This window comes from Pan paniscus, chromosome 2, assembly GCF_029289425.2.
Source record: "Pan paniscus chromosome 2, NHGRI_mPanPan1-v2.0_pri, whole genome shotgun sequence".
Classification (NCBI taxonomy): Eukaryota; Metazoa; Chordata; class Mammalia; order Primates; family Hominidae; genus Pan; species Pan paniscus.
In genome coordinates, this window is record NC_085926.1 from 194,411,594 (window position 1) to 194,439,397 (window position 27,804).

Here is a 27,804-nt window from a genome sequence, read left to right on the forward strand (position 1 = left end):
TGGGGGGACTGTGTCTGCTGAGAAACCAGTCAAGGTGTTTCTGTTGAACACATGCCCAGTTCAAACTCTGGCTAGTCTCAAACTCCTGGGCTTAAGTCATCCTCCAGCCTCAGCCTCCCGAGTAGCTGGGACTACAGGCATGCGCCACCATGCCCAGCTTGTATTATTATTTCTTTTTTTTTGAGACGGAGTTTCACTCTTGTCACCCAGGCTGGAGTACAATGGCGTGGTCTCAGCTCATTGCACCCTTCGCCTCCCAGGTTCAAGCAATTCTCCTGCCTCAGCCTCCTGAGTAGCTGGGATTACAGGTGTGCACCACCACGCCTGGCTAATTTTTGTATTTTTAGTAGAGACAGGGTTTCATCATGTTGGCCAGGCTGGTCTCAAACTCCTGACCTCAGGTGATCCACCCGCCTAGGCCTCCAAAAGTGCTGGGATTACAGGCGTGAGCAACCACACCCAGCCTGTATTATTATTTCTAACATCATAACTTCAAACGAGACAAAGAAAAGATGGAAAAAGTATTAATTTAAGTTGTGAAGCCTAATTTTAAAAATCCTTATTTTAGGCCGGGCATGGCGGCTCACATCTATAATCCCAGCACTTTTGGAGACCGAGGCGGGTGGATCATTTGAGGTCAGGAGTTCGAAATCAGCATGGTCAACATGATGAGACCGTCTCTAATAAAAATATGAAAATTTGGTGGCTCACACCTGTAATCCCAGCCCTTTGGGAGACCGAGGTGGGTGGATCACCTGAGGTCAGGAGTTCGAGACCAGCCTGGCCAACATGCTGAAACCCTATCTCTACTAAAAATACAAAAAATTAGCCAGGCATGGTGATGTGCACCTGTAATCCCAGCTACTTGGAAGGCTGAGGCAGGAGAATCGCTTGAACCTGGGAGGCGGAGGTTACAGTGAGCTGAGATCGCACCATTGCACTCCAGCCTGGGCAACAAGAGTGAAACTCCATCTCAAAAAAAAAGAAAAAAAAAGAAAAAAGAAAAAGGCTGGGTGCGGTGGCTGATGCCTGTAATCCCAGCACTTTGGGAGGCCAAGGCGGGCGGATCATGAGGTCAGGAGATCAAGACCATCCTGGCTAACACGGTGAAACCCCGTCTCTACTAAAGATTCAAAAATTAGCTGGGCATGCTGGCGGGCGCCTGTAGTCCCAGCTACTCGGGAGGCTGAGGCAGAAGAATGGCGTGAACCCGGGAGGCAGAGCTTGCAGTAAACTGAGATCGCACCACTGCACTCCAGCCTGGGTGACAGAGTGAGACTCCGTCTCAAAAAAAAAAAAAAAAAAAAAACACACACACACACACAGCAAAAATTAGCCAGGCTGGTGGTGCGCACATGTAATCCCAGCTACTTGGGAAGCTGAGGCAGGAGAATGGCTTGAACCTGGGAGATGGAGGTTGCAGTGAGCCGAGATAGCACCACTGCACTGGGTGACAGAGCGAGATTCTGTTTCCAAAAAAAAAAAAATCCTTATTTTAAGTGAAAAATTAGTAGAATTAAAGTAAATCAAGACAATATAAACATTAATGGTGGTGAAAGCTTGAAGCTCTAGTACAAGAGATTTGGGGTAGTAATAGGTCCAGAAAAAGCACTAAGACACTTGTCTTGAAACTGCACTTTGTAGCAAGCAACCTTTAAAAAAATTAGTTTTCAACCCCGATTCAGTGGCTCACACTTATAATCCTAGCACTTTGGGAGGCTGAGCCCAGAGGATTGTTTGAGGCCAGGAGTTCAAGACCAGCCTGGGCAACATAGCAAGACCCCATCTCTAATTTTAAAAAATAAAAATAAATTAGTTTTGAGATATAACTTAAATACAATGAAATTCAATAATTTAAAAAGTACGGCTTACTGAGCTCTGACAAATGTTTACAGTCATATAACGACTGCCACAATCATGATAAAGACCACAGAATATCCCCCATCACCCTGAAAACTTCCCTTGTACTTCTTTGCAGCCAATCCTATACCCTGCCTCTGACCCCTGGAAACCTCTGAGCTGCTTTCTGTTTTGCCTTTTCCAGAATGTCATATAAATAGAATCATATAGTATTTGGATATAAATGGAATCATTAGTATTTAGTCTGCTAGGCATATACTTGCTTCTTTCACATACCACAATGCTTTTGAGATTTGTCCATGTTCTTGCCTGTGTCCACAATCTGTTCCTTTTATTGCTCAATAGTATTCCATTGCACGGACACACTGTGAGTGGTTGAACAGTTGAGGGACATTTGTGTTATTTCCAATTTGGCTATTATGAACAAAGTAGCTATAAACATTTGGGTCAAGAATTTTGTGTGAACGTATTTTTTCATTTCCCTTTAAAATTTTTTTATTATTTCTTTTTCTTTTCTTAAAAATCCCAAATGTGATAGTATTTTATTTTTCTTGGGTAAATACCTAAAAATAGAATTGCTAGGTCATATTATAAGCATATGTTTAGCTTTAAAAGTGGCCCAACTGCTTTCCAAAGCGGCTGTACCATTTTGCATTCCTACTAACGATGTGTGAGAGTTCCCGTTGCTCCGCATTCCTGTCAACATTGTCAGTCTTTATAAGTGTAGCCATTCTAGTGGGTGTATACAGGTGTTACATTGTAGTTTTAATTTGCATTTACCTAATGACTATTCATGTCATGCACCTTTTCATGTACTTATTGGCCATTTATATATCCATATTGGTGAGGTGTCCAAATCTTTTGCCCATTTTTAAATTAGGTTTTTTGTCTTCTTTTTAAGTTGTAAGAGTTCCATATGTATAGATTCTGGATATAAGCTCTATAGTAGGTATACATTCTACACATATTTTCTCCCAGTCTGTGGTTTGCCTTTTTTTTCTTTTCTTTTCTTTCTTTCTTTTTGTTTTTCTTTTTTTTTTTCAGACAGGGTCTCACTCTGTCACCCAGGCTGGAGTGCAGTGGCACGATCTCGGCTCACTGCGCCCTGCATCTCCTGGGCTCAAGCAATTCTCCCACCTCAGCCTCTTGGGCAGCTGGGACTACAGGCATGAGCCACCACACTCAGCTAATTTTTGTATTTGTTGTAGAGACTGGAGTTTTACCATGTTGCCTAGGCTGGTCTCAAACTCCTGAGGTCAAGCTACCCACTGGCCTGGGCCTCCCAAAGTGCTAGGATTACAGGCGTGAGCCACCACACTTGGCCAGCTTTTCATTTTCTTAATAGTTTTTTTTGGAAGAACAAAACTTTTCCACTTTGATAAGGTCCAATTTTCCAATTTTTTCTTTTATGGTTCATGTTTTTTGTGTCTTAAGAAATCTTTGCTGAATGCAAGGTCGCAAAGATCTTCTTTTATGTTTCCTATATTTTAGAGCATTAGTTCTTATTTTTAGTTTTATGACCCATTATTTATGATGTAACAGTTGAGGTTCATTTTTTGGCATATGGCTTCCAATTATTCCAGCAATACTTGTTAGAAAGACTAAAATTTCCCCCATTGAATAACCTTGGTACCTTTGCTAAAAATTTGTTTGCCATGAACGTGTAAGCCTGTAAGCATATGAAGGGATGCAGAACATCATCAGTCATTAGGGAAATGCAAATTGAAACTACAGTAAGATTCTACTTCATACCCACTCAGAAAACTATAATTAAAAAAAGACAGGCTGCTGGGAATGTAAAATGGTGTAGTCACTTTAGAAAGCCATCTGGCAGTTCCTCAAAATATGAACACATATTTACCATATGACCCATTAGTTTCACTCCTAGGTATATACTTGTTCATAGCAGCATTATTCAGAATAGCTCAAAAACAGAAACAGTCCACATACTCATCAGCTAATGAGAAGATAAACAAATTGTGGTATAGTATATGAGTACAATGGAATATTATTCAGCCCTAAAAAGGAATGAAGTACTGATGCATGCTAAAACATTATCGTGAAAACATAATGCTAAGTGAAAGAAGCCGGCCTGAAGAAACCTCATATTACATGAGTCAATGTATATGAAATGTCTGGAGTTGGCAAACTACAGAGACAGAAAGTAGAGTAACAGTTGCCTAGGGTAGGGGTGAAGTGGTGGTATAAGGTGAAATGGGAAGTAATTGCTAATGGGTTCCAATTGTTTCCAGTGAGGTTTCTTTTTGGGAGAAGATAATTTTTTTCTTCTTTTTTTTTTAGACAGTCTGTCTCCGTCACCCAGGCTGGGAGTGCAGTGGCACGATCTTGGCTCACTGCATCCTCTGCCTCCTGGGCTAAAGCAATCCTCCTGCCCTCAGCCTCCCAAGTAGCTGGGACCACCGGCACGCACCGCCACGCTCAGCTAATTTGTGTGTGTGTGTGTGTGTGTGTGCGTGTTTTGGTAGGAGAGGGTTCTCCCAGGCTAGGGGAGAGGAATTTTCTAAAACTAGGTTGTGGTGATGCTGCATGACCCTCTCAATTTATTAAAAGCCATCGACTTGTATACTTTATTTTTTCTGTGAACTTTGTAGAGAAGTAGATTTGTGTACTTTAAGTGGGTAAATTATATGGCATGTGAATTATGCCTCAATAAGGCAGTTTTTAAAATAAAAAAATGTATAATTGTTGAATTTAAAAGATTGTTCCGGCTGGGCATGGTGGCTCATGCCTGTAACAGCACTTGGGGAGGCTGAGGTGAGAGGATCACTTGAACCTACAAGGTCGAGGCTGCAGTGAGCCATGATCGTGCCACACACTCCAGCTTGGGCAACAGAGCAAGACCTTGTCTCAAAATAAAATAAAGTTTTGTTCCTTAAAGTTATATTCTTGTTTCCACTACTACTATGAAACAATTATTTCCAGTGTTTGAAACGGCAGCTGTGTGTCTTCTCTCTGACATTGTTAAAAATTTTTCTAAAGTCACAGCACACACACACAGGCATACTAAGAAAGAAAGAAAAGTTTAGTAAGTAAGTTTAGTAAGTTTCATTGATGGGTCAATTACATAAAGAAACAGCAAGTGAAGTAAAAATAAAGTACACTGGAGAACCTGCAGACCACTGGGAATCCCAACTGACCTGAGTTTCAATCTGGTTGCTCCCCTGACGCATGGGTATCACCTGACCAGTGAGAGTATGGAACTGCTGCCTCCTCCCCAAGCCTCTCCTGTACAGGAAGACTTCAATCCTGTGGCCTTCCCAGTTCTCCTGCATATCATCCTGTGTTTTTATATTAGAAACAACATTTCCCCAGAGGTTTAATTTCTGCTTTGAAAGATCTATATGAAAGAGCCAAGATACAGTTAAGAAGGAAGGAATGTGCCATCATCTGTGTGTTTAAAATTCTGTTTCGGGGCTGGGCGTGGTGGCTCATGCCTGTAATCCCAGCACTTTGGGAGGCTGAGGTGCGCGGATCACCTGAGATCAGGAGTTCGAGAACAGCCTGACGAACGTGGTGAAACCCCGTCTCTACTAAAAGTACAAAAATTGGCCGGGTATGGTGGTGGGCACCTGTAATCTCAGCTACTCGGGAGGCTGAGGCAGGAGAATTACTTGAGCCCAGAAGGCGGAGGTTGCAGTGAGCCAAGATCGCACCACTGCACTCCAGCCTGAGTGACAGAGCAAGACTCTGTCTCAAAAAAATAAAAAGAGAGTCTGTGAACTCAGAAGGCATACAATTCTTATAAACACTTTTCACTGTGTTAAATTTATAATGTTACATATTTGACAGTGCATTCATAGAAATTCTAAGTACTTAGTAGCTAAACGTAAAAAAAGTGCACTTAATTTTTAGGCCATTACATACCTGTGACCGGTTGTGTCAATATTTGTAAATCAATAGGACTTGTATTTACTTGATCACTCCACGCTCTGGATGCTTCTTTATTCACTGACTAGAATTACAGGAAAATCGTGCCCAAGTAAACTTTGGGTTCAAGCGGTTTTTTTGGCTATGGAGAGGACTTGATTAGAGATTCAGCCCCAGCCCAGCCCCTTTCCTCACCAAGAGTAAGGGAATAGCAGGGGCTCTCCTCAAGTACTGGGGAGGTGGTCTGTATTTTTCCTGCATGCTCTCCTGGGCCTAGATTCAATCTTGCTCCTCTGGCTGGATATGACCCAGGTGGTAGTGGTGATGGCAGCATATCTTGTTCACTCCAGCTGAGACTCTACACTATTCCATAATGCCCCTCTGGCCTAGCAACTTAGTCTCTAAGTGAACTCTAGCTCAGTGAAAGGGACAATCTTCCCCAGCTGGGAATATCCCGCAGGAAGAGGGTTGACTAGAAAGAAGGCCTGCCTCTGCTCAAACCCCAGACTGAGCTACAGGTTTCTCTTGTCCCCAGCCTCTCACCTCCATAAGCCCTGCTCATGGCTGCTGAGGGGCTTGTCTTCTGACCAGTTCTGGCTGCTACCCTCTCCTGCCACCAGGGCTTTTGTGCAGTAAGGATGGCATGAGGCATAATTGCTAGTCAAGACCAAGAATGTGAGTTATTGCTAAGTTTCTCATACATGATATCAGTATTATGGTTATACTGGAAAATGTCCTTTTTTAGGAGACGCATGCTGAAGTTTTGAGATCAAGTGTGACATGGTTTGAGTGTCCCTACTCAAATCTCATCTTGAATTCCATGTTGTGGGAGGGACCCGGTGGGAGGTAATTGAATCATGGGGGCAGGTCTTTCCCGTGCTGTTCTTGTGATAGTGAATAAGTCTCATGAGATCTGATGGTTCTATAAGGGGATTCTAAAATTAGCTTGTGGTGATGCCAGTAAGACCTCCTCAATTTATTAAAAACCATTGACTTGGCCAGCGTCTCTACTAAAAATACAAAAATTAGCTGGGCATGGTGGTGGGCACGTGTAATCCCAGCTACTTGGGAGGCTGAGGCAGGAGAATGGCTTGAACCTGGGAGGCAGAGGTTGCAGAGAGCCGAGATCATGCCACTGCACTCCAGCCCGGCGACAGACTGAGACATGGTCTAAAAAAAAAAAAAAACCATTGACTTTTATACTTTATTTCTTCTGTGAACTTTGTAGAGAAGTAGATTTGTATACTTTAAGTGGATAAATTGTACGGGATGTGAACTATACCTCAATAAGGCAGTTTTTAAAATCCAAAAATATGTAATTGTTGAATTTAAGTTTGTTCCGGCTGGGCATGGTTGCTCATGCCTGTAAGAGCACTTGGGGAGGCTGTTATATTCTTGTTTCCACTAGTACTATAAGGGGGAGTTTCCCTGTACAAGCTCTCTCTTTGCCTGCTGCCATCCATTTAAGATGTGACTTGCTCCTCTTTGCCTTCCACCATGATTGTGAGGCCTCCCAGCCATGTGGAACTGTACATCCATTAAATCCTTTTTCCTGCATAAATTACCAAGTCTTGGGTATGTCTTTATCAGCAGCGTGAAAACGAACTAATACAGTAAATTGGTACCAGTAGAGTGGTATTGAAAAGATACCTGAAAATGTGGAAGTGACTTTGGAACTGGGTAACAGGCAGAGGTTGGAACAGTTTGGGGAGCTCAGAAGAAGACAGGAAAATGTGGAAAAGTTTGGAATTCCCTAGAGTCTTGTTGAATGGCTTTGACCAACATGCTTATAATGATATGGACAATGAAATCGAGGCTGAAGTGGTTGCAGATGAAGATGAGGAACTCGTTGGGAACTGGAGTAAAGGTGACTCTTGCTATGTTTTAGCAAAGAGACTGGTGGCATTTTGCCCCTGCCTTAGAGCTCTGTGGAACTTTGAACTTGAGAGACATGATTTAGGGTATCTGGCAGAAGAAATTTCTAAGCAGCAAAGCATTAAAGAGGTAATTTTGGTGCTGTTAAAAGCATTCAGGTTTTTTTTTTTTTTTTTTGATATGGAGTCTTGCTCTGTCGCCCAGGCTGGAGTGCAGTGGTGCGATCTCAGCTCACTGCAAGCTCCACCTCCAGGGTTCATGCCATTCTCCTGCCTCAGCCTCCTGAGTAGCTGGGACTACAGGTGCCCACCACCATGCCCAGCTAATTTTTTGTATTTTTAGTAGAGACAGGGTTTCACCGTGTTAGCCAGGATGGTCTCCATCTCCTGATCTTGTGATCTGCCTGCCCCGGCCTCCCAAAGTGCTGGGTTTACAGGTGTGAGCCACCACACCCAGCCAGCATTCAGTTTTAAAAGGGAAACAGAATAAAAATTTGGAAAATTTGCAGCCTGACAATGCAATAGAAAAGAAAATCCCATTTTCTGAGGAGAAATTCAAGCCAGCTGCAGAAAATTGCATAAGTTAAGAAGAAGCCAAATGTTAATCCACAAGACAATGGGGAAAATGTCTCCAGGGCATGTCAGAAGTCTTCATGGCAGCCCTTCCCATCACAGGTCCTAAGGCCTAGGAGGAAAAAATGGTTTAGTGGGTCAGGCCCAGGGTCCCCCTGCTGTGTGCAGCCTAGGGACTTAGTGCCGTGTCCCAGCCAATCCAGCCATGGCTAAAAGGGGCCAACATAGAGCTTGGGCTGTGGCTTCAGAGAGTGCAAGCCCAAAGCCTTGGCAGCTTCCACATAGTGTTGAGCCTGTGAGTGCACAGAAGTCAAGAACTGGGGTTTGGGAAACTCTGCCTAGATTTCAGAAGATGTATGGACACACCTGGATGTCCAGGCAGAAGTTTGCTGCAGGGGTGGGGCCCTCATGGAGAACCTCTGCTAGGGCAGTGTGGAAGGGAAATGTGGGGTAGGAGTCTCCACACAGAGTCCCTACAGGGGCCCCTTCAGGTGGAGCTGTGAGAAGAGGGCCACCATCCTCCAGACCCCAAAATGGTAGCTTCACTGACAGCTTGCATCATTCACCTGGAAAAGCCACAGATACTCAACACCAGCCTGTGAAAGCAGCTGGGAGGCTGCACCCTGCAAAGCACACAGGGGCAGAGCTGCCCAAGACCATGGGAACCCACCTCTTGCACCAGTGTGACCTGGATGTGAGACAGAGAGTCAAAACAGATCACTCTGGAGTTTTAAGATTTGACTGCCCTGCTGGATTTTGGACTTGTATGGGGACTGTAGCCCCTTTGTTTTGGCCAATTTTTCCCATTTTGAACAGCTGTATTTACCCAATGCCTGTACCCCCATTGTATCTAGGAAGTAACTAACTTGCTTTTGATTTTACAGGCTTATAGAGGAAGGGACTTGCCTTGTCTCAGGTGAGACTTTGGACTGTGGATTTTTGAGTTAATGCTGAAATAAGACTTTGGGGGACTGTTGGGAAAGCATGATTGGGTTTGAAATGTGAGGACATGAGATTTGGGAGGGGTTAAGGGTGAAATGATATGGTTTGGCTGTGTCTTTACCCAAATTTCATCTTGAATTCCCACATGTTGTAGGAGGGACCCAGTGGGAGGTAATTAAATCATGGGGACAGGTCTTTCCCATGCTGTTTTCATGATAGTGAATTAAGTCTCACAAGATCTGATGGTTCTATAAGGGGGAGTTTCCCTGCACAAGCTCTCTCTCGGGTTGCCTGCCGCCATCCATGTAAGACATGACTTGCTCCTTCTTGCCTTGCACCATGATTGTAAGGCCTCCCTAACCACGTGGATCTGTAAGTCCATTAAACTTTTTTCCTGTATAAATTATCCAGACTCAGGTATGTCTTTATCAGCAGCATGAAAACAGACTAATACAAAGTGTCAAGGTACCTCACTTTCAAATAGTTCAGCAAACAAGACACACACACATACATACATACAAAACATATGTGCTGTGCATTACTGTTTTTCACTAATTCTTTGCTTGTAAATAGGAAAATTGTGGTCAAGGGAGAGCCGGTCATAGGCTGATGGCACCAGAACTACACGATTCTGCCAGAATGTGACTGATTAATCCTGAAAAGTATTTCTGCCCTTGGCAAGGAGTGGTTGGGTGGCACTGTATCAGCCTCAAGTTTGTGTATCCAGGACCACAAACTGATTGTAATTTGGAGAGGGTACATGAAATGTGAAATAATTTGGTAGGCCAGGGTGGGCGGATCACCTGAGGTCAGGAGTTCAAGACCAGCCTGGCCAACATGGTGAAACCCCATCTCTATTAAAAATACAAAAATTGGCCAGGCGCAGTGGCTCATACCTGCAATCCCAACACTTTGGGAGTCCAAGGTGGGTGGATTACTTGAGGTCAGGAGTTCAAGACAAGCCTGGCCAACATGGTGAAACCCCATCTCTACTAAAAATACAAATTAGCTGGGCGTGGTGGCGGGCACCTATAATCCCAGCTACTCGGGAGGCTGAGGCACGAGAACTGCTTGAACCTGGGAGATGGAGGTTGCAGTGAGCCGAGATGGTGCCATTGCATTCCAGCCTGGGTGACAGAGTACAACTCCATCTTGAAAACAACAACAACAAAAATTAGCCAGGTGTAGTGGCAAACCCATGTAATCCCAGCTATTCAAGAGGCTGAGGCACGAGAATCGCTTGAACCCAGGAGGCAGAGTTTGCAGTGAGCCAAGATCATGCCATTGCACTCCAGCCTGGGTGACAGTAAGACTGTCTCAAAAAAAAAAAAAAAAAGAAAAAGAAAAAAGAAATGTGAAATGAGCATGTTTAGGTGTCTGTGAGTTCAGCATTGGTTAGGAGAATGTGTAGCCCTGATAGCTGGTGTTAAAAATAATCTGAAGAGGCTGGGTGTGGAGGCTCACGCCTGTAATCCCATCCCTTTGAGAGGCCGAGGTGGGGATCACCTGAGGTCAGGAGTTTGAGACCAGCCTGGGCAACATGGCAAAACTGAGTCTCTACTAAAAATACAAAAATTAGCTGGGTGTGGTGGCAGGTGCCTGTAATCCCAGCTACTCAAAAGGCTGAGGCAGGAGAACTGTTTGAACCTGGGAGGTGTAGGTTGCAGTGAGCTGAGATCATACTACTGCACTCCAGCCTGGGTGACACAGCAAGACTTCATCTCAAAAAATAAAAATAAATAAATAAAAATAAATAAAATAAAAATAACTTGAAGAACAAGCAAAGGGTTGGGTCTAGTTGTCAGGCAATCCTGCCACCAGTTCCCTTCAGGCTTTTTTTCTAACCACATTTTAACTTTCTGGATCTCCTTTGATTCATTTAATATCTTATGAGTACCGTTTGTGTTGGCTGGGAAGCCTAGGACAGGCCACACGATATGCTCTGAAGTGAAAGAGGGTAGTCTTTGCCTTCAAGCATCTTACACTCTAATAAAAATAGAAAAGCACATAGTTATGCCTCGGTACTCATGGGTTCCACAGTCTGTGGAGTCAATCAACCATGGCTCAAATGTCTTCGGGGAAGAAAAAACAACAGAACACAACTATACAACTATACAATGATAAAAAATAATACAAATAAAAAACACAGAATACTATTTATATAGCATTTCCATTGTATTAAGGATTATAAGTAATCGAGATGATTTAACGTTTATAGGAGGACGTACATAGGTTATTTGCAAAATATTATTTTAACATAATTCTTTAAGATTCATAAATTAATCGGATCTGCAAAGATCCTTCTGCCAAATGTTTATAAATTTACTTATCATTAAATATAAATATTAATAAATATTATCAATATTATTTAAGTTACATAGCAATCTCATAATATTCACAATATTTTAAATTAAATAATTAAAATTTATATTTAATGGTAATAAGTAATACAGGTTCCAGTGATTGGAACCTGTTATCTTTGGAGGATGTTTTTCAGCCTTCTACAGGTGGGGGACATTGAAAGCTTGCTTCCGAGGGGTGACCACTGAAGTTCCTATTTGTCACCTTGAGTGGCCATTTGACTATTAGAACTAAGTTATATTCAAAATGATGTCCTGGTTCTCTGTAAACTTAGGCTGGGGTGCTTCTTTTGCTTACCCTGCCAGCGTAGCCGCCTCAGCAGTATGCACCTGACTGTTCTTGGACTTCTCAGCTATGTGAGCCAATACATTCCTTTTTATTCTGTTAAGCCAATTTGAATTTGGTTTCTGTCACCTGCAACAGGAGTCCTGACTAAAACTGAATTTATGAAAAAGAGATCTCCACAAACAAGAATAATGGTAACCAATCAGATGATCTCTTCAAAGCTTTGAATATAGGCCAGGTACGGTGGCTCACACCTGTACTCCCAGCACTTTGGGAGGCTAAGACAGGAGGATTGCTTGAGGCCAGGAGTTTGAGACCAGTTTGGCCAACATAGCAAGGCTCCTCTCTATAAAAAAATTAAATTAAAATTTAAAAAACTCTAAATATAAGAGTAGGCAGTATGAGTGAAAGCTGAAAGAACATGCAGAGAAGACAGCAATCCAGGCCTCAATGAAAACGAACATAACTCTTGACACCCTATCTAGGCCTCTATTCTCTTTTCTATCTTCTGCTTCGTCAGAATTTCTGCTTATTAATAACTGCAATTTATTCTCACTCCACCAGCATCATGGCCTGGATTGCTGCATAATACCCTAAACTGATTTGACCCTGGAACCCTTTTTGTTTTTTAGAAACACAGCGAAAGGTAATTGTCAGCAAAGCAATTTGGGCTTTACACAGAACAAGCAAGAACAGGTTTCCTCTTCCAACTTGGTAATGCTCCTCATGACATCCTGGGATCAGAAATAACTAATGTGATTTATTTATTTATTTAGAGACAGAGTCGCTCTGTCGCCTAGGCTAGAGTGCAGTGGTGTGATCTTGGCTCACTGCAACCTCTACCTTCTGGGTTCAGGCGATTCTCCCGTCTCAGTCTCCTGAGTAGCTTGGATTACAGGCACGTGCCACTAGGCCTGGCCAATTTTTGTATTTTTAGTAGAGATGGGTTTTTGCCATGTTGGCCAGGCTGGTTTCTAACTCCTGACCTCAGATGATCTGCCCGCATCGGCCTCCCAAAGTGCTGGGATTACAGGCGTGAGTCACTGCGCCTGGACAGAAATAACTAATATGGTGACCAATTTGGACCAGGATGTGGGCTTCCCTACGGTAGGCAGCTTAACAAGGTCCTTTCCAGACAAGTTGTTGTGCCTGCAATTTTCCTGGATCTTTAAGTTACTTAACATTTCTAAGTCTTAATTCCTGTGGCACTAAAATGGGGGAAATCACTTCAATGATTCGGAACAAGAAATCAAATATACGTAAAACGGCTGGTACATGGTACACAATGAATATTCATTCTCTTCCTCCAAACTTTAACGTATCACTTACTATATAAATATCCAATTGTCTTTTGTTCAAATATCTTAAAATTTGTACAGCACAAGAGTATGATTTTACATATAACAAACAGCTTAAATAAAGAACCAGGAGCTTTTTTTTTTAATCTGAAAAACAGTTTTGCCACAATTCTTCAAATGTTTTTATTGGATTTAAAATTCATTTAAGGGGTATACAGATATACAACTAGTTTGATCAGCTACTAATATATTTTGGTGTCCCTTTATTTTTGTACCCAAGAGCCAGTTCACTTTTTCTCCATGGTCAATATTTAGCTTTGGTAAAATGTTGCCATGTTCTTCCTCATCTGTTACTGAAGCGTTAGTTTTTCCACCCTGCTTGGTGCAAGTTCCTCTTTTAGGTTTCTTCCTGTGGGTACGTTTTGTGGGACTCTTCTGTTTTTTCTCAACTTCACTGTTTGCATCCCACAACGTGATCTTACCATCATTCCCTCCAGTAAGCAGCAAATAGGATTCCGGGAGAAAGCAGACCTGGGATACCCCTAAAGTGTGGCCCTTAAATCCCAGTTCCTGTTCACACTTAACTCCCATCACCCGAAAGATTCGAACCTTACCATCTTCTGCACCACAACTAAAAATATTACCACACGAAGCCACAGAGATAGAATGGGCTAGGGCAGGGTTTAAGAGCTGACCAGGTGACTGTGGGCCTTCCATTTCTTCTGTTTCATCCTCCTGTAAATTTGTAATCCAGAGTGGTCGGGCTTTTTGAAGACTCCACAGCATCACCTTTACATAAGAAGAAATTACACAGTCATACAAAATGCTAGCCAATTTGCTCAACTATCATGCTTATTCAGCTTCTAATAAAATCGTTAAAGTAGTCTGAGAATGAGCAGTAGTGCACGTTCTCAGCAGTATTAAAAAATAATCAAATGCTGCCATAACATGCCAGTGGAATGCTGCCCCGGGACTAAAACTAGAGTGCGGTTAGGTAGAATTAAGGTAGAATTAAACAAGATCCTGAATAATTTTTGATTAATAAACTCCATTAAAGTGTAATTGTTAAGCAGCTGCCGGTTTCTAAAGGTTTTTCTGCTCTCATCTCTTCAAGTAAAACCAAAGATTATCAAATTTGCTAGTTTTAGTCTATGCTGGTTATAGGTCAAAAGGCCTATCAACTAAATAAACTCGATCTGGACTATCACTGAAATGCTTTCCATCTGGAATGCCTTCCTTTCCTTTCACATTACCCAATTACCCATCCAAGGGGCTTAAGCTCAGTCCTGGTGCCTCCAAGAAGGCTTTCCTATTTCAGCCCGCTTCTCCTTCCTGTATCTAGTTTCTATTCTATTAATTGACATATTCTACTAGCTTATCAGTTTCTTGAGACTTACTTAGTCTTTGCTAATGCCTAGCATAATGGCTGAGAAAGAGGAGAAATTCCAAACATGTCTGTTGATTAATATGACATCCTGGTATTAATTTCATTTGGCTTTTCGTTGTTCCCGACCTGGTGCTTTTTGTTTTTTTTAAATAAGCTTTGTGAATGGGTTTTACATTATCATCTAGTGATTCATTCTTTTCCTCTATCAACCATTTTGCAAAGAAAAATACTCTTAATACTTTCAAAGCAAACAGACAGCTTTATCATGTAGTTTACCATCATCCCTGAATTATAACTCACAATTTTAACAGACACTGGAAGAAGCATGAGCTTGTTTAGACAGTGAAAAGCATAGATCTGAATTGGCAAGATTACTATTGCTAATGCTATTAAGAATTTGGTTTCCTATTCAAGGTAACTTCCCTTATGATTATTCTCAGTGGCCTATTTTCAAAAGCAGTGACATCTAGTAACACTTACATTCTGCTTCTCTTAGATGAAAATCTCTTTGACTTGGATTTATAACATTATACTATGTGACTAACAATCACTGTTTGGGTGAAGTTAAAGTACGAACAAATTGAAATAAGCTAAAGTAAAATAAATAAATATTAGAAAATATAACACGAAGGAGTGCTGAAACTTGATATGAAAATAGTTTTTTTTTAAAAAATAGGGTCTCACTTTGTCACCCAGGCTAGAGTGCAGTGGCACGACCATGGCTCACTGCAGCCTTGATCTCTTGGGTTCAAGTGATCCTTCCACCTCAGCCTCCCAAGTAGATGGGACTACAGGTGCATGCTACCACACCCAGCTAATTTTTGTATTTTTTTGTAGAGACGGGGTTTTTGCTATGTTGCCCAGGCTGGTCTCCAACTGCTGGGCTCAAGCGATCCACTCATCTCCACCTCCCAAAGTGATGGGATTACACGCATCAGCCACAATGCCCCAAAACAGTTTCTATTAAAAAATCTAAACACGGCTGGGCACGGTGGCTCACACCTCTAATCCCAGCACTTTGGGAGGCTGAGGTGGGCGGATCACGATGTCAGGAGATCGAGACCATCCTGGCTAACACAGTGAAACCCCATCTCTACTAAAAATACAAAAAATTAGCTAGGCATGGTGGTGGGCGCCTGTAGTCCCAGCTACTCGGGAGGCTGAGGCAGGAGAATGGCGTGAACCTGGGAGGCGGAGCTTGCAGTGAGCCGAGATCACACCACTGCACTCCAGCCTGGGCAACAGAGCAAGACTCCGTCTTTAAAAAAAAAAAAAAGAAAATACACACACACACACACATGGAAAATGGACATTCTAGAATCTGCTAGCTTCACTGTATTGGCAGATAGACCCAGTTCTTTTTCATACAGCCCTTATGAATGGACTGTATTTTCTGTCCTCCAAAGACATTCAAACATGAACTGCACCCAGAGTGTTTCAGCAGCTGAAACACCTTTTGTATTTGACTTAAATCATCTAAATGTGTTAACAGCCATCCCAGATTCTACCAAGTCTAGAATCATTTCCACGTATTGAGGATTCCAGACTGTTCCTGTCTGGACATTCCCTTTATGCTTCTTGACTTTTCTAAAATGCTAAAGACTCCAAGGTGTTTCACACTTAATTTCTCAACCAGCTGTTCAAGCAGTTCTCATCCTAATCAAGAGAGCTAGAGATACTGAAAGAAAAGAATGAAAGAGTTTGGGGCTTATGGTTCTGCAAAACATCGAAGGGAGAAAAAGTGGGGAACCAGCAAATGTTCAGAAGTGAATGTAATCATAACAAAGTGACCTTTCAAAAAAAATTCCCCTTTTACAAAAACATTTCTTTCCACATAAAAGACTCATCTTCAAGATAAAGAGCCTCTTCAGGCCAGGTGCAGTGGCTCATGCCTATAATCCCAGCACTTTGGGAGGCCATGGCAGGACTGCTTGAGCCCAGGAGTTCGAGACCGGCCTGGAGAACACAGGGAGCCAGCCCTCCTCTGCAGCAAAAATAAAAAAAATTAGCTGGATGTGGCGGCTTGTGCCTGTAGTCCCAGCTACGCAGGAGGATGAGGTGGGAGGATCACCCGAGGGAGTGCGAGGCTGCGGTGAGCTGTAATTGTACCACTGCACTCCAGCCTGGATGACAAAGACCCTGTCTCAAAAACAAACAAACAAAAGAGGCTTCTCCACCATCCTGGTCTGTAAGTGTTGGGATTTTGGTCTTAAAAATCCAGAAAGAACAACAAACCTTTCAATCATTTGTTTTCAGATGCAGAAAGGGGCAGGGAAAGAAAATCAACATGTATGCTACAGAAATATGACAGTTTTAATTTTCTAAGTCTTTCAAGAAAAAAACTATAGTTGAATGGTAGGTATACAGGTATTTATTTAATTTTTTTTCTTTTCTTTTTTTTTTTTTTGAGACAAGGTCTCACTGTCACCCAGGCTGGAGTGCAGTGGCACAATCTTGGCTCACTGCAACCTCAACCTCTCGGGATCAAGCAATTCTCCCGTCTCAGCCCCCCAAGTAGCTGGGACTACAGATGCTCACTACACACCTGGCTACTTTTTGTATCTTTTGTTGAGACGGGGTTTCGCTGTGTTGCCCAGGCTGGTCACAAACTCCTGAGCTCAAGCGATCCACCTGCCATGGCCTCCCAAAGTTCTGGGATTATAGGCATGAGCCACTGTGCCTGGCCTAATGTTATTCTTTACACCTCATATATATATTACTTTGTACCTATTAAATAAAAAATTAAGCAGCCTCACATGTCTTAAAGAACCACACTTTGCTTTTAGGGTCCCTGCCTCTTTGAATGCGCTTTGCCTATTTTATTTTTTTGAGACAGGGTCTCACTTTGTCATCCAGGCTGGAGTGCAGTGGCAAGATCATGGCTCACTACAACCTCCACCTCCCTGGGCTCAGGTGATCCTCCCACGTCAAGTTCCTAAGTAGCTGGGACCACAGGTGGATGCTAGCACACCTGGCTAATTTTCGTATTTTTTGTAGAGATAGGGTTTTGCCATGTTGCCCAGGCTGGTCTCGAACTCCTGGGCTCAAGCGATCTGCCTGCCTTGGCCTCCCAAAGTGCTGGGATCCCAGGCATGAGCCCTCAGGCACATAAGCTACCACACCTGGCCCTGCCTAATTATTTAAACCTAAGTCAAAAGAAATAACTTTATAATTACTGTTACATAAGAACAAAGATAGGTATGCTGAACATGGCAATCATTCAATTCCTGCCTTGAGATAAAATTTGTTTGCTCAGAGAGAAGTAACTCAAAATAGTCAGAACTCCCTTCCACTATTACTGTGCCTACATTCTTGGGCTCCCCCATAGACTGGCTATCCTTAAAGTTTAGGATAATACTGGATCAACAGGTTTTAGGAAGATAACTGTGGAAAAAATTATAGAGTTTCAACTTCAGTTAAGGAAGTCATTTCTTAAAAGCATGGTTGTATGGCTGTTACATCACAACCCAGTGTAGAAACAAATCTACCATGAACCTTTAGCAATTTTACCAGGCAAATCAAAATAGGAAATTACCCGAGCCTCCCTTTTTCAAAATACTTGTTTCCAGGGCTGTTCACTAGCAAGTGCCTGCCACTAAAACGTCTTACCTGGAACTGGGGGCAAGACAGTAAATTCTGAATGCCCATTCCTCATCTAATCTGAAAAGTACACATCACTTTTGCGTACCCAATTGTCTATTGCCATGCCTAGTGGTTAATGAACCACTGATGGAAAAGTGGTACAGCTGAAGGATGACAGAATGACTACTCAAAGACACACTGTACAATCTGCCTACTTAAAACATATCCATCTGGTTGTACAGGTCTTTCTTTACAACCACAAGGGCAGATTATCACCACTAGGGTGGAGAATGTAGGAGATTTATAAAGGGCTTGGTCAAAACCTAGGAGTGGAAAAGGAAGATAGAGGTTGTAGGGTCACTATGCCCCATACATGTAGAGTGAGTCTCAACCCAGGCACTACAGATGTTTTTGGGGAGACAATTCTTTATTGTTTGGAGACTATCCCAGCACTGCAGGACACCCACTGATTCTGCCTACTGAATACTGGTAGCTTGCAGGAGAGGGGAACAGCACGGTGACAACAAAAACAGTCTCATCATTCTTCAATTATGAGGGGTATGCAGGGTTGGGGAGGGAGAGGTAAAGACCACTAGCCAAGAGGGTGGAAGTCAAAACTTCTGATGCTATTAAAAAGAACATGGAATCTTAGAAGATACTGTATGTAACTGAGAACAGAGATTAAATGCCTAAACAGTGCTGGACACATCGGTCATTCACAATGGTTCTCTCTCTAGAAGCCACCTGACCCCAAACCAAGAAACTTTTCTGTGACATTATTGATGATACTCTGCTTGAATACCTGTCATCCTAGAGAAAAAACATAGCTTTTGGAGCCAGAGAGATTGAGGTTTGAATCTCAGTCAGGTGGCAATGCAGATACTTCATGTGAATTTCAGTTTATTTATTAAAAAAAAATAACTAGGAGGGTGTGATTAGAATTAAAACTAATATACACAAAGCATTGGCAAGAACTAAGTGCTCAACAGACAGAAATCATGACGACTCTCACTCCAGTGATGAGATTTACTCTCTCAAGAGGAAGCACATCCTGCCATGGGAACGTTCAAGCTATTTGAAAACGTTTACATTAAGCCCAAATCTGCTTTCCCATGACTTCTCTTATGAAGACCAGCATATTCCATTTTTTCCCCTCATGAAAACTAAGAATTAAACGCCTCCAGTTCTCTACATAATGGGTTTCTAGATACATCTACTCTCCTGATGGACTTCCTCTGTATTTGGGCAATTTGTGATGCTCCTTTTTTTTTTTTTTTTTTTTTTAGACAGAGTCTCACTCTGTTGCCTAGGCAGGAGTGCAGTGGCATGATCTCGGCTCACTGCAACCTCCGCCTCCTGGGTCAAGCAATTCTGCTGCCTCAGCCTCCCAAGTAGCTGGGATTGCAGGCGCCCGCCACCACACCTGGCTAATTTTTGTATTTCTAGTAGAGACAGGGTTTCACCACGTTGGCCAGGCTGGTCTTGATGACCTCAAGTGATCTGCCCACCTTGGCCTTCCAAAGTGCTGGGATTACAGGCGTGAGCCACCGTGCCCAGCCGTGATGCTCCTTTCAAAACTCAGCATTGAATACAGTGCTCTGATCCTGATCACCAATACACACTATTTCAGTTAATGTACCCCAGAACTTTAAAGTAAAAACAGACCCCTCTAACTTTTTGTTTAAACAGAGTTTACAGAGAGTGGGTGGACCAACTCTGCCTTTAGTACTCACTGTTTGTTTAAACAGATGTTTACAATCAAATATTTGAATTTTCAGGTTTTAGGAGTATCTTACAGTATAGAGAAAGGAAAAGTAAAGGATTAATGATTACTTTGTGAATAAATTCTATTAGGTTTTATCAGACTAGCATTAAATGTAGAAATAAGGCTCATTGTTCATAAATGGATATGTTAGTAGAAAACAGAAAAAGCAAAGATATTTCGTGTGATCAATAATTTGATCCTGTTAGCAAATCCCACTCAGAAATTCCCCAAGTACTGTGTGCAAAAGCATCACCTGCATATCCAGTCCACATGACACCAGGCTCTGAGGCCTCTGAGGCCGAAAAGCCACTGAGGAGCAGATATTGGAATGTCTCTTCAAGGATCTGATAACTTTCTTGTTTTCCAAGTCTAGGATTTTGATTGCCCCAGAGTCGTCAGCAGAAGCCAGCAGGTTTTCCGTTTGATTCAATGAAAGACAATTGATTTCTTCTTCATTCACATGAAAATGGTCCAAGGAATCTTTGAGGGACCTGACATCCAGTACACTAATGGTTTCTCCATGTGAGGCATAGAGCTTGGTGGGACAGGAGGGAGAAAATAAGACACTGGTAACATCATCAGCCCCTTGGAACCGCGTGTGTCCTAATGGAGTTCCATCTTCACCCCAAGCCGTGAGATCTCCGCCCTCTGCTCCAGAAGCCAGCAGCCCTTCTTTACTTGCATTCAGGCAGAGGACAGGAGAAGAATGCCCACCCGTCCACTTGACTGCCATAATGGTCCCGGAGACTCTGTAAAGTGGGGGAAACAACTGTAATCTCATGTTTTATACATCGACTTGATGGGAGGAGACAGATGTAACAAACAATATTTCATCTTTTAAAATGTTTTAAAAAGACATCTTAAAAAAACTCAATTAATTAAAAAAAAAGAGACACTTAAAGATCACGTCTCCAAAAGCCTAGCTGAACACAGGGTTGTATCCTGGCTGGCAAATACTTCAGTGGGCTTCCTTTGCCATCAGGGATCTAGGTAAGGCCGGTCCTCCAGTCTTTCATATGGAACCCACAGAAGAATAAACACTACATATTTTAAATTAAGAAAAATTATTTTAAAGAGAGGGCTGCAAAATCATCAGGTTATGCCTCTTATCTGAATAATGTTTTAGATGGTGAGCTCTGCAGCTAGGCTCTCCAGGTTTGCAGTAGCTAGGGGACTGGGCAAATTACTGAACCTGTCACTCACTTTTCTTCTCTATAAAATGAGGATAATAACGACACTCATTTCATAGGATCATAATATATGTAAATCACACATAATAGTGCCTGATACATAATGAATCCTCAACAAGCATTGCTATTGTTACTTTTTCGATTTTTATTAGGCCGGTGCAAAGTGGCATTACATATACTGCACCAGTACTCTCAAAGTGTGGTCCCCAAACTAGCAGCATCAGCATCACCTAGGAACTTGTCAGAAATGCAAATTGTCAGACCCAACCCTAGATCTACTGAATCTGAAACTGGGGGTGAGACCAAGCAATGTGTTTTTGTTGTTGTTGTTTTGTTTTGTTTTCTGAGATGGAGTCTCGCTGCTTTTGGCCCGGGCTGGAGTGCAATGGATGATCTCGGCTCACTGCAACCTCCGCCTCCCGGTTTCCAGCAATTTTCCTGCCTCAGCCTCCCGAGTAGCTGAGATAACAGGCACCCGGCACCATGCCTGGCTAATTTTTGTATTTTTAGTAGAGACGGGGGTTTCACCATGTTGGCCAGGCTGGTCTCGAACTCCTGACCTCAGGTGATCCACCCACCTTGGCCTCCCAAAGTGCTGGGATTATAAGCGTGAGCCACCACGCCCGGCTGCAATGTGTTGTAGTAAGTCCTGCAGGTGATCCTGATGTACAGTGGAATTGCAGACTCTGTATTAAACTAATGACCACCTGGGGAAATGGTGAAAATGGCAGGCCCTTGGTCTCCCCACCAGACACTTATTCAGTAGGTTATCTAATTTTATCTCAAAACAACCCTTTTGATTGGTATTATTCCATTTTAGGGATAATAAAACTGAGTCTCAGAAATGTTAAATAATTTTCCCAAGGTCACTTGACTCTTAGGATTTGTAACAGATCCCAAATGTTTTGTTTTTGTTTTGAGACAGGGTTTTGCTCTGTCACCCAGGCTGCAGTGCAGTGGCACAATCGTGGCTCACTGCAGCCTTGACCTCCCAGGCCTAAGCAATCCTCCCACCTCAGTCTCCTGAGTAGCTCAGACCACTTATGTGCACCACCATGCCTGGCTAATTTTTATTTTATTAAATTTTTTTTTGCAAAGTCGGGGTCTCCCTATGTTGCCCAGGCTCCAAATATTTAAATAATGAAGGTCCTTTTCTAACAACTCCACCTGACAACAGTTTTGTTATTATTCTTTGAAGAAACAGAAAATGACCAAAAGTTACTAGTAAGTCGTCAGTGCTTGGAAATGTACTCACATATGTTTAATCATATTATCATCTACCTGCACTTACACAACAGTGTGAAATTTAGATCTCTCATCCTCTAGGAATCCCAGGTATACACACACTGGAAATGCCACTTAATACTGGCCTGCCTTGCCCGCCTGCTGGTCAAGGCAAAAAGGAAATCAGGGCAATTTATACAACTCTAATCTTGGTCAAGACAAAAGGAAGCAAACAAATCTACCTGGACAAATTTAATTTTTCATTTCATAAGTGAAAGGAGAGCTTACCCGAGTGCCAGCCCCCAGAGCTGTTGTGCTATTTTCAGATAAGATACTTGAATTTAGCCCAGTGGTACAGAGATACAATCATTTAAAATAATCTGGCAATCTGCCCAAAGTTTCCATTCCCAACACAAAGCTTTTTTTTTTTTTTTGAGATGGAGTCTTGCTCTGTCGCCCAGGTTGGAGTGCAATGGCACAATCTCAGCTCTCTGCAACCTCTGCCTCCTATGTTTAAGCGATTCTCCTGCCTCAGCCTCCCAAGTAGCTGAGATTATAGACGCCTGCCACCACGCCAGGCTAACTTTTCCATTTTTAGTAGAGACAGGGTTTCACCATGTTGGCCAGGTTGGTCTTGAACTTCTGATCTTAAGTGATCCACCCACTTCAGCCTCCCAAAGTGCTGGGATTATAGGTGTGAGTCACCGCACCCAGCCTCCCCCTGCTTTTAGTCACACATACGATCACTAATTAGACTGCAAAAAAATCACTGATCTATTAGTAATCAAGGTAACAGAAACGTGATCACAAAATCAAATATAGAAATGTTCATAAAAATAACAAAATAAAAAACAAAATTAAACTTTTGTTTTCAAGCAGAAGCACTCAACTAATATACAGAGGAAACTAACTGGAGACTGAAGCAATAATATTTAAAGGAGAGAATTGGAGAGGAAATGACTCAGAGGGAGGTAAAAACAGGGAGCCCTGGTGGTTTGATTTTTGCTGACAAGTACTGAAACAGCAGCAGGTAAATATGCCGTAACGAAGACTGTTGCCAAAAGTTCCAGATAAACCAAGATTTTAAACGAAAGGCACTGATAGTATTTAGGCTTAGGAACTGTAATACTGACTTACCTCATGATAAAGATGCTATCCTACAAATTTGAATTGAGTATTGAAAAGTCAATTTAAGTTACAAATAATTTTGTTTAACGATTTCAATTTTTTTTTCTTTTCTTTTTTTTTTTTTTTGAGACAGGGTCTTGCTCTGTCATGCAGGCCTTGACCTCCCCAGGCTCAAGTGATCCTCCTGCCTTAGCCTCCTGAGTAGCTGGGACTACAGGCTCTCACCACCAAACCCACCTATTTTTTTGTATTTTTTTTGTAGAGATGAGGTTTCCCCACATTCCCCAGGCTGTTCTTGAACTCCTGGGCTCAAGTGATCCTCCCGTCTCAGCCTCTCAAAGTGCTGGCATCACAGGCATGAGCCACTGCACCCAGCCAATGCTTTCAAATCTTTAGAATGTCGATCACTTTTTTGCCAAGTTATAGTTTTAATTTTGCTGTGATTAATCAACTTTGAAGTCAGGAAGTCTGTACTCTAGAGCATTAAGATTTGCTGATATTTGTGTGCATACAGGTTTTGGATCCCAGCTAGGATTTTAGGTTTTCTCTGAAACAAGAATGAGGCAAGGTTTCTAGTGCTGCTGTTCCTCCATTACAAATCTACCCACAGGAGAGCCAAGTAAATGCTGACTGACAGACAAAAGTTTTAGCAGGTTTTCTTCCTAATTTAATTCTTTTCTAGAAAAGATTAACTCAATCTTCAAGGTTCATTCAGTTAAGTTTTGCTCCGAAGTGTGAGAAGACAGGCAATAAACGAATTTTGTCCTTAAAGGGATTATTATAAAGACTACAGTTCCTATAAATTTTTCCACAATGGAACCAGTAGTAACTCTTGTTCTATTAGTCTCACAAGACCCCAAGAACACTTTCATCTTATTAAACTCTACACACTAAACTCCTACTCTCTAAATCACATAGATAATATTTACTGATCATTTATCTAGTCAGAAAAATAAAAATAAATAACTGTTACTGGGAATGTTAAAAAAAAAAAAAAAGGCGGGGGCCGGGGGAGGCTGGGCGTGGTGGCTCACGCCTGCAATCCTAGCACTTTGGGAGGCTGAGGAGGGCGGATCACTTGAGGTCAGGAGTTCAAGACCACCCTGGCCAAGATGGAGAAACCCTGTCTCTACTAAAAATACAAAAATTAGCAGGGCGTGGTGGTACGTGCCTGTAATCCCAGCTACTCGGGAGGCTGAGGGCTTGAACCTGGGAGGTGGAGATTGCAGTGGTGAGCTGAGATTGTGCCACTGCACTCCAGCCTGGGTGAGAGTCGGGGTGGGGGGGCGGGGGGGAGTTTGGAAAGCCCCAGAAACAGAAATCCATACACTCTGAGGCTATTAATTTTAGTCAATCAAGATTTATTATGCAAACTATTGATCAGCGATTCAACTAGAGCCTCCAAACTTGTTTACTTAGTCTATAAAACTAAAATGATTTGTTATTATTTGAAACACACCAAAGAACACTATGAAAAAGTTAATCAGATTGCTGTGATACAAGGGTAGTGGGAAAAAATGCAATGAAAGTTGGGTTAAATCAAAACAGTTTTTCAGAAATGAGTTGGCAAGCCACTGTTTCTTGCTTTTCTATGACTGCAACTGGAAAGCCTGGCAGAAAGAGGTCAAGTGTCACCATCCCCACATTCACGTATCAAGTCAACAAGCTTCTCTTTTCCTATGGAGTTGCCTAAAGCGTTAAGCACAGCAGTTAATCATATCCTACTGTAAATTACTTTAATTAGATAATAGATCACTTCCTTCTAATACCTAAAGAAATCACACAGAGTGGGTGAGGGAAAGGTGAGTTTTTTGTGTTTTTTTTTTTGAGACAGGGTCTCCCTCTGTTACCCATACTGAAGTGTAGTGGCCCAATCTCTGCTCACTGCAACTTCCACCTTCTGGGCTCAAGTAATCCTCCCACCTCAGTCTCCCAAGTAGCTGGGATTACAGGCATGCACCACCACGCCCAGCTAATTATCGTATTTTTTGTAGAGACAGGATTTCACCACGTTGCCCAAGCTGGTCTAACTCCTGAGCTCAAGCAATCCACCCACCTCGGCCTCCCAAAGTGCTGGGATTACAGGCATGAGCCACTGTGCCCTGCCAGGTGAGTTATTTTGAGAGCATTTTTTTTCTTTTCTTTTCTTTTTTTTTTTGAGACAGAGTTTCGCTCTCGTCGCCCAGGCTGGAGTGCAATGGTGCAATCTCGGCTCACTGCAACCTCCGTCTCCCAGGTTCAAGCGATTCTTGTGCCTCAGCCTCCTGAGTAGCTGGAACTACAGGCATGCACCACCACGCCCGGTTAATTTTTGTATGTTTGGTAGAGATGGGGTTTCACCATGTTGGCCAGGCTGGTCTCGAACTCCTGACCGCAGGTGATCCGCCCGCTTCGGTCTCCCAAAGTGCTGGGATTACAGGCATGAGCCACGGCACCCGGCCCAGAGCATTTTTTAAAAGGGTGAAGTGCCACAGCCGGCAGTTCTCATCAGCCAGAGCGCAGAATGAGAGTACTGAACATGGGGAAGGGGCTTGGTGGGGTGGGTGATGAGCAGGTGAAAGATTTGTGAAAAAGAAAAGGAGGGGTTGAGAAGGGTAATCTTTTACTCTGAAATTCTACCTGGGGCGCTTAGGAGACGGTCTGCCGTTGAAAGTCACCTCAGCGGCTGGACTAGATTAGTACCAGAATGACAACATCGGATCCTTCAAAGGCTCTGCCTCGGCTGTACTGTGACACGATAAAGGCCGGTCTTTAAAAACTGAGTGATCTCTACTTTAAACACTCTGCACCAGTCATACCAACACCGTCCCGTTCAAGTGTCTGTGCCTTTAAGGCTGTTCATTCTGTCTAGTTCATGATCCCTTTCTCAGGTGGATCAACTCTGCTTATCCTTGAAGACTTCAAAGAAATTAGTGAGAGACAGTCACCATCACCAGAGTCAGCACAGGTCAACTTTTCTTTACAGGCTTGTTCTAAAGTTGGACTTGATGTGGAGAAGCTGGATAGCAACCAAAATGATTGAAGGGCTGTGGCGCTGGCATTGGTAAGAATGAAAAGAATTAGGGTTACTGGACTTGGTGAAAAAGACATGAGGAGAAGGGACAGGCAAATAATAATCAAACACCATGAATCAGAGGGTAGGGAAGGTAGCCACCGTTCCTTTGCTTTTACTAGAGACTAAGAAATGGATTATACATAGCAAGAAGCTTCAGAAAAGATTTCTTACTACATAAAGGTTCCAAGACATTGGAGCTGACCCAGGGAGTCTGTGAACCCTATTATTTTAATTACTTAGCTCATGGAGTTGTTTTGAGGATTACGTATATAAAAATCTGCGTAAATGACGTAGTATACAGTGCCTGGTTCACACCGTGGCTCAAATGATGTTATTATTATTCTCTTACTAAGCATGCTTTAAAGGCTGTCGGAAAACTTTTGGGGCCACCTAGGAAATCGTAGTATAATCAAATAATGCTGAAATTCTTGTGTGTGTGTGTGTGTGTGTGTGTGTGTGTGTGTGTGTGTGTGTGTGTGTGAGTGAGAGGTAGGGGCTCACTCTGTCGCCCAGGCTGGAGCACAGCAGTGCGATTACGGTTCACCGCAGCCTCGACCTCCCGGGCTCAGCCTCCCAAGTAGCTGGGACCAGAGGCGCACGCCACCACCCTCGGCTAATTTTTCTATTTTTTTTGTAGCGACACTGCCTCGCAATGTTGCCCAAGCTGGGATGCTGAAATTCTTCCCCTTCCAAGAATCCATCTATAATTAGAGCCTCCACGCCATTCTCCCTATTGGAATGTTTAATTGACTAAAACTACATTGCCTTCATCTGCTTACTAAGCGGTGGATCCAGTAAAGACCACCTCTTGTCCAAGAGACGGCAGCACTTAATTAGCGCTCAAATGGCACCTGAAGGTTTGGGCGACGGGTGCTCAGTCGCAGCCACCTTACTTTGCGAAGGCACACAGGGACAGACGTTCGCTAAGTGCCGATATTTAGGGAGAACGAGAGGGCCTGACCAGGAAAAGACGGCCTCCGCTGCCCAAGCTACACAAAAAGGTTGGGGAGCTAGGACCCGGCAAGCAAGGAAAGAAAAGTTTCATGCGTTGAGCTGGAGTCTGAAGCAGGGACCCAACGGACACAGGGAAACGTCACAGGAAAGGGAGCCCAGGAGAGCAGACGCGGAGCCACCAGACCAGCAAAAGGAAAAAGCACTGGAAAACGGCATCGAAGTCACCGGAAAGCAGCATCGAAGCCACCGGCGCCAGCCTCATACCTGCGCTTCCCGCTCCCCTCCTCGGCGCCTAGTGATAACCTCACCCGCCGGCGCCCAATCCCGCCGAGCGTCAGGCGTGAGGCGGCGCAGCCAAACAGTCACATCCGGGGCCGAGAGGAACCGCGAACGAGCTGGGCGTGCGCCCTTGCTTCGTGCCCTCAACCCGCATGGCGG

General features: G+C 43.1%; 1 protein-coding gene across 3 annotated transcripts; it reads right to left on the reverse strand.

Annotated features, from left to right (window-relative positions):
• Positions 1-13,239: 13,239 nt before the first annotated feature.
• On the reverse strand, positions 13,240-27,773 carry WDR53 (WD repeat domain 53). 3 transcript variants are annotated; one of them, XM_034957973.3, is made up of 3 exons: positions 27,631-27,739; positions 20,069-20,564; positions 13,240-13,870 (listed from the first exon to the last, which is right to left on the reverse strand). In XM_034957973.3, the coding sequence occupies exons 2-3, from the start codon at positions 20,546-20,548 to the stop codon at positions 13,274-13,276; spliced, it is 1,077 nt and encodes a 358-aa protein (XP_034813864.1). In that variant the 5' UTR covers positions 20,549-20,564; positions 27,631-27,739; the 3' UTR covers positions 13,240-13,273. The 3 variants fall into 3 exon arrangements, with proteins under 3 accessions (XP_034813864.1, XP_063458717.1, XP_034813866.1); XM_063602647.1 differs by lacking the exon at positions 27,631-27,739 and adding an exon at positions 25,977-27,611; XM_034957975.3 differs by lacking the exon at positions 20,069-20,564 and having other exon boundaries at positions 27,631-27,773.
• Between the last annotated feature and the right edge of the window lie 31 nt (positions 27,774-27,804).